The following is a 12,594-nucleotide window of genomic DNA, read 5'->3' as shown; positions in this document are numbered from 1 at the left end:
CCAAAATATACTTTCAACACACTTAAAAGCTGGAATACTAAACAGTTCCCAAATTAGAAATGTCTGAAGATAACAGCAGTCCATGCTTCAATTAGGGATGTAAAATCTCATTTAATTGGATAACTGGCTAAACATATTGCCATAGCAGCTCCTGTCTATGGTGGGACCCTTGCGAGACTAGAGCAGCCTTCTGCCCCCAATGGATGGTATGCTGCTCCAGCCCTCCTCTGAAAGTTATCTGAAAGTTATGCTATTTCTTGACGATCACCTGTGTGGCTGATGTCCACTGGAACGGGGGCCATTCTGGAGATTAGTCTGGCTGTAATGGTGGGTCCCAGGAGGTGGCGATCCAACAGGAGCAGAGGACCCAAAAGGCACAGTACCTTTCAACATACCTAAAATAAGTCACATTCAAATACATTTATAATAAATGTAAAAGTGCAAATTCCCACATTAAATGGTGATTCACTGGAACATAACCATCAGGATATGTACGAATGAAAGTTTTGATAGCAAGAGGCAAGATTAGATGAATTCAGAGCCAGCCACAGAAATTAAAAAAAAAATCCATCAACAATGCTTATCATTTATTCCTTTCTTCTCACCAGCCTCTCTTTCAACATTTCCCTTCCTTTATTGATTTCAAGGATGCTAGTTTATATTCTGTGCTTGTTAGCACACATTAACAAAGAGATGGTGCAGCCCCAGTTAGGCTAGGGCGTTAAAGTTAAATTTTCGACTTTATTAAAGAAGGTAAATCCAAAAATTTGACTGGAACAAACAGAATATAAAAATAAGGTAACATTAAATACCTGCTAAGAAAAATAAATTGTAAGTTACCAGCAGAATAAAAAGCTTTTTCAACAACATGCTGTGCCACCCCAACGGCTCCTCTCCTCTACTGCAAACTCCAGCTTTGTCTCCGGCATCCCCTTCATCTCTCTCTGGTTAATGAGTCTCCTTTGCTTTGGCACAACAATAAGACCTCTTTCCAACAGATTCACCCACAAACGGCAGCTCCTCAAACTGGAGGGCTGCCTCCCCTTTTTCCAGGTACCCAAACTGTATCCCCTTATCAGTGTCCCAGTGGCTAACCTCACTAGTCATACGCTTTATGTCCCTTGCAGCAAAGCTCCTTACATGCTGCCCTTCAAGGTTCAGTTTCCCCTGAAACAGCTTGCTCAGTAATTTTTATGTTAGTGCCGCCTCTTTTTAACTATTTCTCTAACCCCCATCTAAATACCTCCTCTCTGGCAGATCCCAGGCCTCTCCACAACTAGGTTTGTAAAATCCCAGTTAACTGGTTAAACCTTAAGTTTAACCACTTAACTGATTAATCAGGATCCCATAGGGGACACCTCCAGCCTGGTTGGACTCGACTCCAGCTCCTGCTCCTTCCTACCCCTGTTCCCATGCCTGGATGGCCAGATCCTGTCCTCTGCAGGATACAAGCAGCCCTCTGACCACAGCAGGCTGTGGATGAAGGGAAAAGGGGAGAGGAGGCTGTTCCCAATTACCAGTTAACCAGTACCTGATAATGGTGATACTTACTAGGCAACTGGTTACCCATTCCCATCCCTATCCTCATCTCAAACTTCCCTCTCATTGTCTGTCTATGTTGCTTCATTTCACTCCATGCCCTCACATTACCCTTCATGATAAGCTGTAGCAGGTTCTTGCACCAAGATTAATACAATGGAACAAAGGAGAAAAATGGGACGAAGAGAAGAAGGAAAAATAGTGTGTACTAAAGCAGAGGAAAACAGTAGGAAGGTGAAATGGATCCTTATGTGAAAAAATAGTAGGGCAGAAAAAGCAAGAAGGGGAAGATGAGAAAAAAAAATAACTAGGAAAGAGAGCCTCCAAATTAGTGTAAGAGAGAACCTGAGCAACTTTATATTGAAATCTTACCTGGAAATTTGCACCCTCCTCTTCACTAAGCTTCTTAGTAAGAAAAAAGAAACACTGATAATTAAGCTTTGGTTTTCCTCAATAAGTAAGATGGTGTTTTTCAAAAGTGCTTGACAACACAGGCTTATCATAAGAATACCTCCTCACCTATAACCAGTATTCCTATATTACCAGTTCTCAACTTAAACATTGAGAAATCCAGACTGCTGACCAACTGTACAGAGATTACAATTTATAGTGACCAATAATGCAACTAATGTTCCTATCCACGTCTCTTGGATTTGTTTAGGTTAACTTTCCTTGAAGTTTGCATGGCTATTAACTTTGGTACTTTCCTTTCTGAACTTTCCAAATAAAACAAACTTCAAATTTCTAGAGGCTCTTCTATTTCATTTAGGATATCTTGGCCAAACTCAGTCTTGGAATAAAGGTTGCACTGTATTTGACAGAGTGTTCTGGCTCCTCCCTCTAGGCTGAATTTGTTCCGGACTCTTCTTCCATTAGAGCAAGAAAAGTAGGTAGGCTGTTCAACAAAGTGTAGACATCAGTCTTCTACTAAGCTGCTGATCCTGCCCAACATCTGAGAAATGTAAAGCTTAATCTAAGTTTTCATCTTCTTATAGTCCTCTCTTATCCATTTGCTATAAATAATATGAACTGCTCCAACACCTTTAATATTTCACTAAGTGCTCTACGTGCATCTGTGATACTGGCCGAAACTTCTGTCATTTCCCTTTGCAGACTCAGTATCTTGCCCAACAACGTGTTAGGTCTTTCTACCTCCTTTCTGAAGTCTGACTCTTTGGTTAAAAGCTAGTGCCCTGATTCTTCTCTCAGGTATACTCCCTTAACATCGTTGAAATTATACCTTATTTACACAAGTCAGTGAGTGGAGAATCAGTTCTTATATAAGGTGCCATTGCAAAAAAAATGACCAAGATCAGTGTCCGCCCTATGTTAAGTTCAAATGCATGCTTTACTTTAAAAAATCTGAAGCCCCAGTTTGGCAATTTCTTTTTAATTTTGTACGATGACATATGTGCAAGTAAAAATATTTGCTTCACCTAGGCGTTTGTCCTGCTTGCTTTTTCTGATGTTTGTCAATTACAGTGTATTAATCATCATGCTGAGATAAAGTGCAACTTCCCACCCAGCCTATTAAAACTTGCTAGGTTATTTTCCCTATTAGGAGACAATTGGCTCCTATATGATCAGAGATAGCTGGCTTACATTTTCCTCTTTTCAACTAACCACACCAGTGAAAAAAAGAATCTCAACTGTACAATACTAACTGTATGGTCGGAGTCAAGATTCTGGTTAGAATCTCGTTCATTTTTTTAATCAATTACTGGTCCTACAGAAATGAGTTGTTTTCTGCTGAAGTGGGCATCTCCCATCAACAGAGATTAGCTCAGAAAACAGTTCTCTCTGTTTTCAGAAAAGAAATGGAACCCTTTTTGTCTGTTCAAATTAAGCAATGTCATATTACAGTAAACTTCCGATAATCCGGCACCTTTAGGACCCAGGGGGTGTCGGATTATCACATATGCCGGACTATCAGAAGGGGGGGGGCTATGAGGGGTCTGGGGTGGGGTGGGGTGGATGCCACTTCATAGCCCCCCCTTCCAATAGTCTGGCTCTGCCCCAGGCATCCCCAATTCAGTCGCTGCTCATCAGTTTCAGCAGCGGCTGAATCGGGGACGCCTGCGGCAGAGCAGTCGGGGTGCTGCCCGGTTGGTCCCGTAGCGCCGCCCCTCAGTGCTGCAGGACCAACCCGGCAGCACCCCAGCTGCTCTGTCCCAGGCGTCCCCAAGTTAGCCGCTGCTGAAACTGATCAGCGGCTGACTCCAGGAAGCCCGGGCAGAGCTGCTCTGCCCCGGGCTTCCCGGAATCAGCCGCTGGTCAGTTTCAGCAGCAGCTGAATCGGGGCACCTGGGGCAGAGCAGCTGGGGTGCTGCCGGGTTGGTCCCGCAGCCCCGAGGGACAGAGCTACGGGACCAACCTGGCAGCACCCCAGCGACTCTGCCCCCGGCTTCCCTGATTCAGCTGCTGGGCAGTTTCAGCAGCGGCTGAATCGGGGAAGCAGGGCGCAGAGCGGCTCCAATTGTCCGGCTGCCCCGAGCACTTCCAGGTTCCCGATGGTGCTGGACCATCAGAAGTGCCGGATCATTGGATGCTGGACCAATGGAGTTTTACTGTACTGTGGTATCCAAACACAAACACTACTACCTGTTCCCTGCAAATCAAAATTCACATGCAGCGTAAGAATGTCTGATTCTTTCTTGCTCTGCACAAGTGCAATGTTAGTATAAAACACCACCAAATCAAAATGGAGCATTCTTCACTGGGGTAAGTGATTACATGAGATTCAATACAAATAAAACTCAGGCCCCAAACATATGCTACACAGTACTATTGCCTTACCTGATGGAGGTGCTGAGTACGAGGGGTTTGTGTCACCATAATGCCCATAAAGAGGCGAAGAAGTGGGTGCACCAAAGCCTGTAGAAAAACCTCCAATACCCGGTTGGGATTGGGAATAGGGAGGCGTGGCAACATAACCTTGTTGACTCATTCCAATACTATTCTCATTCCAAATGGGAATCTTCCTGATGAGCCTGTAAAGAAAAGATTTCCATCAACTCCAACTTATAGCATCCTACAAGACTCTCATTTGTGTTACTAAAAGGGATGAAATGGACTCCTCGACACAACCGCAACCTGGAAGTCAAGAGAACAAATTTGTTCCCATCTCTTCCACAGCCTGACTGTGTGAATTTGAACAAGTCACTTAGTTTATCTGGACATAGTCACTTGGTCCTCTGGAAAAAAGATTAGAGTTAGGATTTGTTTTTTGGGGACCGATCTCAGTGGGAGAAAATGCCTTAAAGGATTCTATTTGGAAGGAGACAGAACAGGCTTCATTTGCTCCCCCAAAAGACAGACTGTGGGTTCACTTCCCAAACACCACGGATGCCACAGGATACATAAGAAGGGTAAGAAAGACAGAACCAGAAAGTGGTAGAACCACTCCAATGACTACCCTTCCTAACCCAATACATTCCCTGCACCAATGGTGTCTTGCAGAAGAGGAGGGAGGCATAGAGCCAACTGTCCAGCGAGCCTCCTGAACCAGTCACATTCCCATCCAAGTAGTGAGGGAAGAGTCAAGTCCCTTTCATGCTTATTTAGCTGAGGCAAAGAGCCTACCACACAGAGGTGAACTCATCTCTATAATTATGTAAATCCTGAAGCTCGCCCATTTGCATTATCATCACATCTCAGGCTTTGACCTGTTTTCAGATTTGAGCAGAAGAAAAAGTTATTCACGGTTCTTGCTGCAGCCATTTTTAGTACTCCAAGAGAAGGTGGCAGGTAAGTCAATCACCAGTTGTTTCACTTATCTGACAGGGCCTTTCTACCCCAATTGCTCAGTCTGACTCCCTGCTACCCAGCTTTGCTCCTCACAGACTTCCCAGCCAACCTCTGGTCACAGCAAGGCAGGATGGACAGTGAGGCATGGGAGGCTCAGAGAACACAATTACAGGGTACAAGAGACCTGCTTCCTAACCAACCCCAGGTTCATATTCACACCTGGTGGTGGCTTGCACTGGCTCTCTCCAATTAGCCTTTAAAGCCCCCAGCCAGCCAACCAACTACCTTTATCTTTCTGCTTTTTTACTCCCTGGCAAACTCAAATTTGTTTTCCATTGATTGCCCAGGCCTGACAAACCTGTTCAACGTCACCACAACATGGATCCTTCTAGTAAATGCGTAAGTGTTTCAACAGACAAAAAACTGCCTCCCCTTCCAGGGTACTGCCAGCATCTAGCCACAGAGCTACTATAGCTACCACTCTTGCCTTCTCCTGCTCCCCTTTTACTAGTGCTTTATTTGAGGAGAAACAAAAGCCAACACACACGTGACTTCAGTCTTCAAACCTTCTGATGCCAGGAATTTTATTTCATTGTGTTTTAAGACTGGATCTCGCCTGTCCTAGCTCTTTGGGTATCTGTTTACAGGAAGGTCTTATTTACAAGCATACTTAACAGTGCTTTTCCCCTGGGTAGGGCTAACCATTAAAGATGAGTATTATCAACTTTTACATATACGGCAGTAATGAGCTCGACTGCCACATTTCATGGCAATACAGGTTGAACCTCCCAAATCAGGAATACTCTGGTCCGGCAATATACGCAGTCCAGCAGGACCACAAATGTCGCTGGACCAAAGAGCCCCAGAGGCTGGGAGTGGGAGCCAGCCAGGAGAACACAGGACTGGGGAGCCCCGGCTGAAGGCCCCGATGCCAGCAGGACCAGGTGGTGGCCAGGAAGTCTCTGCCCTGGTCGAGGAATCTCCGGCATCACTGGGGCTACATGGTAGCTGGGAAATCCCAGCTAACCTCCAGTAGCAGCAGGGCCAAAATGGCCATTTGCCCCCAGCTCAGGAATCCCCGGTGACAGCAGGGCCAGGAAGGAGCCCAGAAATCTTGGCCAGGGAACCCCAGGGAATTTCCTGGCGGCAACAGAGATAGCTTCAGTCGGGTGGCCCCAGGCTGGGGAACCCCAGGGAATCTCTGGCAGTGGCAGGTCCGGCAGCAGTCAGGTAGTCCTGGCTAGGAACCTCAGATGGAAGTGGTGGGCAGCAGTGCAGGGACCCCCAACCGGACCACTGCTAGTGGATCTAAGCAGCAGGGTAGGGAGCCCCAGCCTTGGGAGCAAGGCAGGCATAAGGGGTGTATTGACCTCCCCTGGCTCATCTCCACTCAGGTCCTGAGGGCGCTGGACCAGGGAGGTGCAAACTGTACTTTGCATTTACATGGAACCTTTCATTATGATAAATGAAAATGTTTTACTGACATTAAAATGATTTACTTGCCCAGCTTTGTTAGGTCATTATCTTTATCCCTTTTTGCATAGTGAAGAAATCAAACCAGAAAGATCAAAGTCAAAATTTGAACAAAAAAGTTAACTGATTTTTGGTAACCAATAAGCGACTGATTGTTCAGAGACACTGAGCATTCAAAGCTCCAGGGGAAATCAGGAAGTACTCATCACTTCTCGACAGGGCCTTAAGTTGTGCACACATCAAATAATAATAATAATAATAAAAAAAAGTGGCACCTCAAATTAGTGGACATTCCTGGAAAATGTTGCCTAAGTGTCCTTCCAATTTAGACAAGAAATCAGTGACTGAAAAGGGAACACGTCCCAAAGCTCTTTACACCCAGTCCTCCAGAGCTAACCACAGTTTCATACATAAAACTCCCTAATTGTTTATATATTTTTGTTGACTGATAAGCAACTGCAAACAAATAAGATGATAGAGCTGTCATTTGTTTTTACTTACTAGGGTAAGGCTTGGAAAAAGAGAAAGCCTAGAGGGTGCTTTGTTACTGCGGTAGTACTTTTTTTTTTTTTTCCCTACAGCAGAGAGAGACGTGGCAACATGAGCTTTGGTCACTCTCACATAGATTTACCTAACAGTCAGCACTAAAGCACAATACGTAAGGAGGGAAAGATGTTCACTCTGAGGATGTTTCAGTAGCCTTTTTAGACAGTATCCAGGGGAAACGACTTCCTCCACTTCTCAACCACAGAAAGAAAGAAAAAAAAAAACCTGCCACGTCAAACTTCCCACACGTATTAAAAACAGAGATTGTGTGTAAGAAGGAGAGGGACTCTCAAACACACATAATGCCAGCTCCTATATTCTACTTCACATTATCATAATAAAGACCCCCTCATCCAGAGATATACATACAGAACACATAGTGAAGCCTGTTCCAAGCCACTACCTCCCTCCCAAACCCACACACTCCCTAACACCACTTAATTCAAATGATATTACCAGTCAGCTACCTTGCAATCCCGCAGTTAAGTTCATTCAGTATAACTGCTGTGCCCATACAGAATTCCACTGAAATCAATGTGGCTCTGCAAAAGCACAAAGACCAATCCACAAAGGTGAAGTTGTAAGATCAGGGATGTGTAAATATAACATAAAACACCCTCACACCAATGCAAGGGAATTGGTTATTATTTTCATGATTTAAGTGCTAGTGGTGTTTGATGTTGTAAAAAGCATAAAGCTAGAGAGGGTCTCTGTCCCTAGCATCTTAAAAACTAACTTAGATAATTAAATGCTAAAATTGTACTATACCCCTCCCAAGAAAGCTGTCCAAGCTAAAAGCCTTGAAGATAGCATGTATGTAAAAATCTATTTAATTAGAGTTGATTCATCTTGTAAGGAGTTGTGGAAGGGTACATTTAAAATTCCCTCCTAATTTATTAAGACTGCAAACATTTATTATTTCAATATAACAAATACTATTACAACACAGTACTATTGTAACACTACAGCAATGCCATTCTTCTTCATCATCTCATTACTATACTGTGTATAGAATGCACCTTCCTGCTTCCCCTTAATAGTGCTGAGTATGAGACACACTCCTCCCCCACCTGAGTTATGCATGTATACACACATACATACACACACACACACACACACACACACACACACCTCAACATGGGCTCCCCCCTAGTTTTGTGCCTATAAGGTGCATGCTCCCCTGATGGCACTACTACCCAATCCCATGTACATCCCATCCCTCTCCAGCACACCTCTCACTCTGGGATGTGTGTATAAGATGCATTCCACTGCTGCTCCCCAATTCTGTGCATACATCATGCAAGTATGCCCAACTCTGTATGTATAGAACAACTCCCAGCACTATACATATATAGGATGAACGCCTCTCCCAGGTCTCCAGTGCTGTATAAACCTTATGCACCCCGTGTATATTTATTATATTAAATGTACTATTCCATTCCCTCCCCAACTTTCCAGTGAAGCTTATATAAGTCGCACCTCCGGCTGTCCTCCAATGATGTGTATATAGGCTGCACTACCAAATCCCCACAGCTGTGCATTCAGGGTGCCCCCTCTCGCCGCACCCCTCAAGCTGTACACATGGGTAGTGCACCACCCTGCAGGCCCCCCACCAGCGCTGTGCATACAGGGCGGCCCGGCCCCGCTGCCCCTTCCCAGGCAGTAGATAGGATGCACTCCCCGCTAGCGGTGCGTGCCGGCCGGCCGCGCACCCTGCTCCCCACGGCTGCCCCGGGTTGCCATTACCTGCGCGCGGCGTGCAGCCCCCCGCCCCCGTGGTGTCTCTGTGGCTCGCACGCGCGGGGCCGCTCACACCGCAGCTGGCTCCGGCGCGAGGCTCCCGGCTCCTCTGCGCTCGCGGCCGCCCAGGGAACTGCCACGTCTAACACGGCGAGCGCGAGCGCCGGGAGCCGCCGCGGGCACGCGCCGCCGCCCGCAGCCCGGCTCGGGCCACGCTCCCGCGCGCAGGCGCATGCCCGAGAGCGGAGGCCGAGCAGGCGCAGTGACGGCCCCGAAGCCGCCGCCCGCACCTCCCTGCAGCGCGCGGGGAAGGGCCGACAGAGGGGAGCTGCCCGGTCCTGCCCTTGCAGTGCGGCGCTGCAGCCTTCGGGAGCGCGGGGGGGGGGGAGAACTTGAAGAAGCGGCAGGGTGGCGCTAGTTAGTGTTTTCTACAAGCCCCAGCGCCTGGAGTCCGGGGAGTCTGTGCCCCTGAGGCTGGGCGTGGTGGGGGGGAGCTGGGAAACATGCCCCCCCCCCCCGCAGGCTCCAGTTAGGCAGGGAGATGGACTCTCTGTTGTTTAAAGCTCATTTTGAAACCATCCCTTTGGGTTGTTTTGGTTTTTCCCGTTGAGGATTTGCTCGTGCTCTCAGCATGTGTAGGGATGGCAAGATTGTGAGGGCACTTTAACATTTGGGGGATGTAGCCCATGGGTGGTGGGCAAAAGCAGCTGCCTCCAGCCCCATTCCTTCTGCCCAGGCCCTGCCCTCCTGCAGGAGCCAAGTTGCCTTGCCCCCCAGCACCACGGGGAGGTGGAGCATGCAGCCCCAACCTCCCTGGCCCCAGGAGACGGGGAGGCATTCTAGGGGTGGAGTGTGGGCAAGGCCAGGCTATCAGTTTGGGAAGGCAATGCCTTCCCTTGCCTAGCATACCCGCTGCCCATGATGTAGCCTCTGATCCTTCAGAGGGCACAATACTGACAGCCTAGATGATGGTGCAGAGGTGCGGTTTGATTAGTAGGATTAGATTTTAACATTATTGTCAATCAGAGGGTGATGGTAGAAAACTAATGTAATGTGAGATACTGGAGCAGTATTGTCACTAAGGCCAGGTCTACACTACAGAGGAAGGTCAAATTAAGATATGAAACTCCAGCTACATTAATTACGTAGCTGGAGTCAACCTTAATTTGCGTTTATGTGCCATCTCTGCAGCAGGAAGTAGACCAGAGCAAATCCTTCAATCAGCTTCCCTTACTCCTTGCTAAGACCTGGTAAATTGAACTCCAGAAGATTGACCGTGGGAATTGCAAATCTTACTTGGACCTTCTCCTGTAGTGTAGTGATAGAAATGTAGCCATGTTAGTCTGGGTAGCTGAAGCAAAATGCAGGACAATGTAGCACTTTAAAGACAAACAAGATGGTTTATTAGATGATGAGCTTTTGTGGGCCAGACCCACTTCCTCAGATCAAATAGTGGAAGAAAATAGTCACAGCCATATATACCAAAGGATACAATTAAAAAAAACGAACACATATGAAAAGGACAAATCACATTTCAGAACAGGAGGGGGATGCGGGGGGGGGGGGGAGGAGAGGGGAGGAAGTAAGGTAAGTGTCTGTGAATTGATGATATTAGAGGTGGGGAGAGTGGGATGTCTGTGAGCTAATGGTATTAGAGGTGATAATTGGGGATAATTGGTAATTAACCAGATAGCTTCCCCAATTATCACCTCTAATACCATTAGCTCACAGACATCCCACTCTCCCCACCTCTAATATCATCACACACGAAAGCTCATCATCTAATAAACCATCTTTTTAGTCTTTAAAGTGCTACATTGTCCTGCATTTTGCTTCAGCTACCCCAGACTAACACGGCTACATCTCTATCACTATTCAGACACTTACCTCCCTTCCTCCCCCCCCCCCCCCCCGCATCCCCCTCCTGTTCTGAAATGTGATTTGTCCTTTTCATATGTGTTCATTTTTTTAATTGTATCCTTTGGTATATATGGTCGTGACTATTTTCTTCCACTATTTGATCTGAGGAAGTGGGTCTGGCCCATGAAAGCTCATCATCTAATAAACCATCTTGTTAGTCTTTAAAGTGCTACATTGTCCTGCATTTTCCTGTAGTGTAGACCATCTTCTGCACAGTGAAAACAAGCCCTAAGAGAGCACATGTGATCCTTTGGAGTATAAGGAAATATCAATAGCAAGACTAGGAAGGTGGTATTATCACTGTATACTGCATTGGTGAAATCATTAGTAAAATTATTGTATCTTATACTGGTGACCACAAAAAAAGATTGAAAAATAGGAAAGGGTTCACAAAATAGCTACAAGAATGATTCAATTGGGAGACTAAAGCAGCTCATTATATTTAGTTTATCAAAGAGAAGATTAAATCGTGATGTGATAACTGCCTAATACCCCAGATGTGAGAAAGATTTCTGATGGTGGAGGGCTTCATAGTCTAGAAGGCATGTCAAAGTGTTATGACTCTACATAAGGCACATATTTTTAACAATGAGAGCAATTAACCACTGGAACAATTTATTTAGGGATGCAGTGGATTTTTGATCACCTGAATTCTTGAAATCAAGAATGAATATCTTTCTAAAAGATATGCTATACCTCAGGCTACATCTACACTTCAGGCTTCTTGCGCAAGATGTGCTAGATTTTTTGCACAAAAGCTTCTTGCGCAAGAGCACATCCACACATCAAAGCATCTTGATTTTGCGAGGCGTTTTTGCACAAGAGAGCGTCCACACTATTAGCCGGGCTAGAGGTCACCAGTTGCTCTTGAGTACCGTTGCCGCAGCCCTCGAGAGACGCACGCTTAAAGGGACCCCCTGGACAGCTGCTTCTCTCTCTCTGCTGCCTGCTTGCTAGCCTCTTTGGCAAAGCTAAGCCTCCAGCAGTGCCTGCTGTGTTTGCCCTTTGATCTTTGGGGACCGCACAAAAACCCCTCATGCAGATAAGGACATCACAGGGTGCAGTCCCTGCATGTGGGAGAGGAATGTTGCGTAAGGGGGACCCTCAGGACAGGTGGGGCTCAACACTGTAAAGGGGTGGGGGGAAAGCCTTGGCCTTGCAGGCTAGTGCCTTCTCACCCTCACACTGGCCTGGTTGCGGGGAGGGGGGCAGGCACGTCCCACTGGGAGCACACAGCTCCTCTCTCAATCTCTGTTATATGTGTTCCAGTCTCTCCTTCTGCAGGTCCTCCAGGCCATCAACTCCCTGCTGCTGCACAGAGTCATCCAGCTCCAGGACGTGGGCTCCATCATGGGCGGCTTTCTGTTCTGGGATTCCCCAGCTGCATGGAAGCAATCCACGGCATGCAAGTCCCCATCCGGGCCCCGGAACATTGAGTGGCCCAGTTTGTCAACCGAAAAGACTACTTCTCTGTAGTCCTGCAGGCCCTGGTGGACCACCGGGCCCACTTCAGAAACATTTATATGGGGCGGTCACGTAGGGCTCACAATGCCTGAGTTTTCCGCATCTCCAGCCTGTGTGCCCAGCTGGAGGCGGGCACCTTTTTACCCCAACAGGAGTTCCCTGTGG

The 12,594-nt window shown here is 46.8% G+C and overlaps 1 protein-coding gene across 1 annotated transcript in view; it reads right to left on the bottom strand.

Moving 5' to 3' along the window:
- Nucleotides 1-9,209, bottom strand: part of SEC24D (SEC24 homolog D, COPII component) — a 97,221-nt gene extending 88,012 nt beyond the window's left edge. Inside the window, exons 1-3 of the mRNA XM_006112609.3 lie at nucleotides 9,052-9,209; nucleotides 4,336-4,529; nucleotides 269-395 (exon numbers count right to left, since the gene is read on the bottom strand). Of these exons, the coding sequence (XP_006112671.3) occupies nucleotides 269-395; nucleotides 4,336-4,486 (278 nt within the window). The 5' untranslated portion in view covers nucleotides 4,487-4,529; nucleotides 9,052-9,209. The remainder of the gene's footprint in view (nucleotides 1-268; nucleotides 396-4,335; nucleotides 4,530-9,051) is intronic.
- Between the last annotated feature and the right edge of the window lie 3,385 nt (nucleotides 9,210-12,594).

This window comes from Pelodiscus sinensis, chromosome 4 (assembly GCF_052426305.1).
Source record: "Pelodiscus sinensis isolate ZL-2025 chromosome 4, ASM5242630v1, whole genome shotgun sequence".
Lineage (NCBI taxonomy): Eukaryota > Metazoa > Chordata > Testudines > Trionychidae > Pelodiscus > Pelodiscus sinensis.
This window is presented reverse-complemented; position numbering and strand designations above follow the sequence as displayed.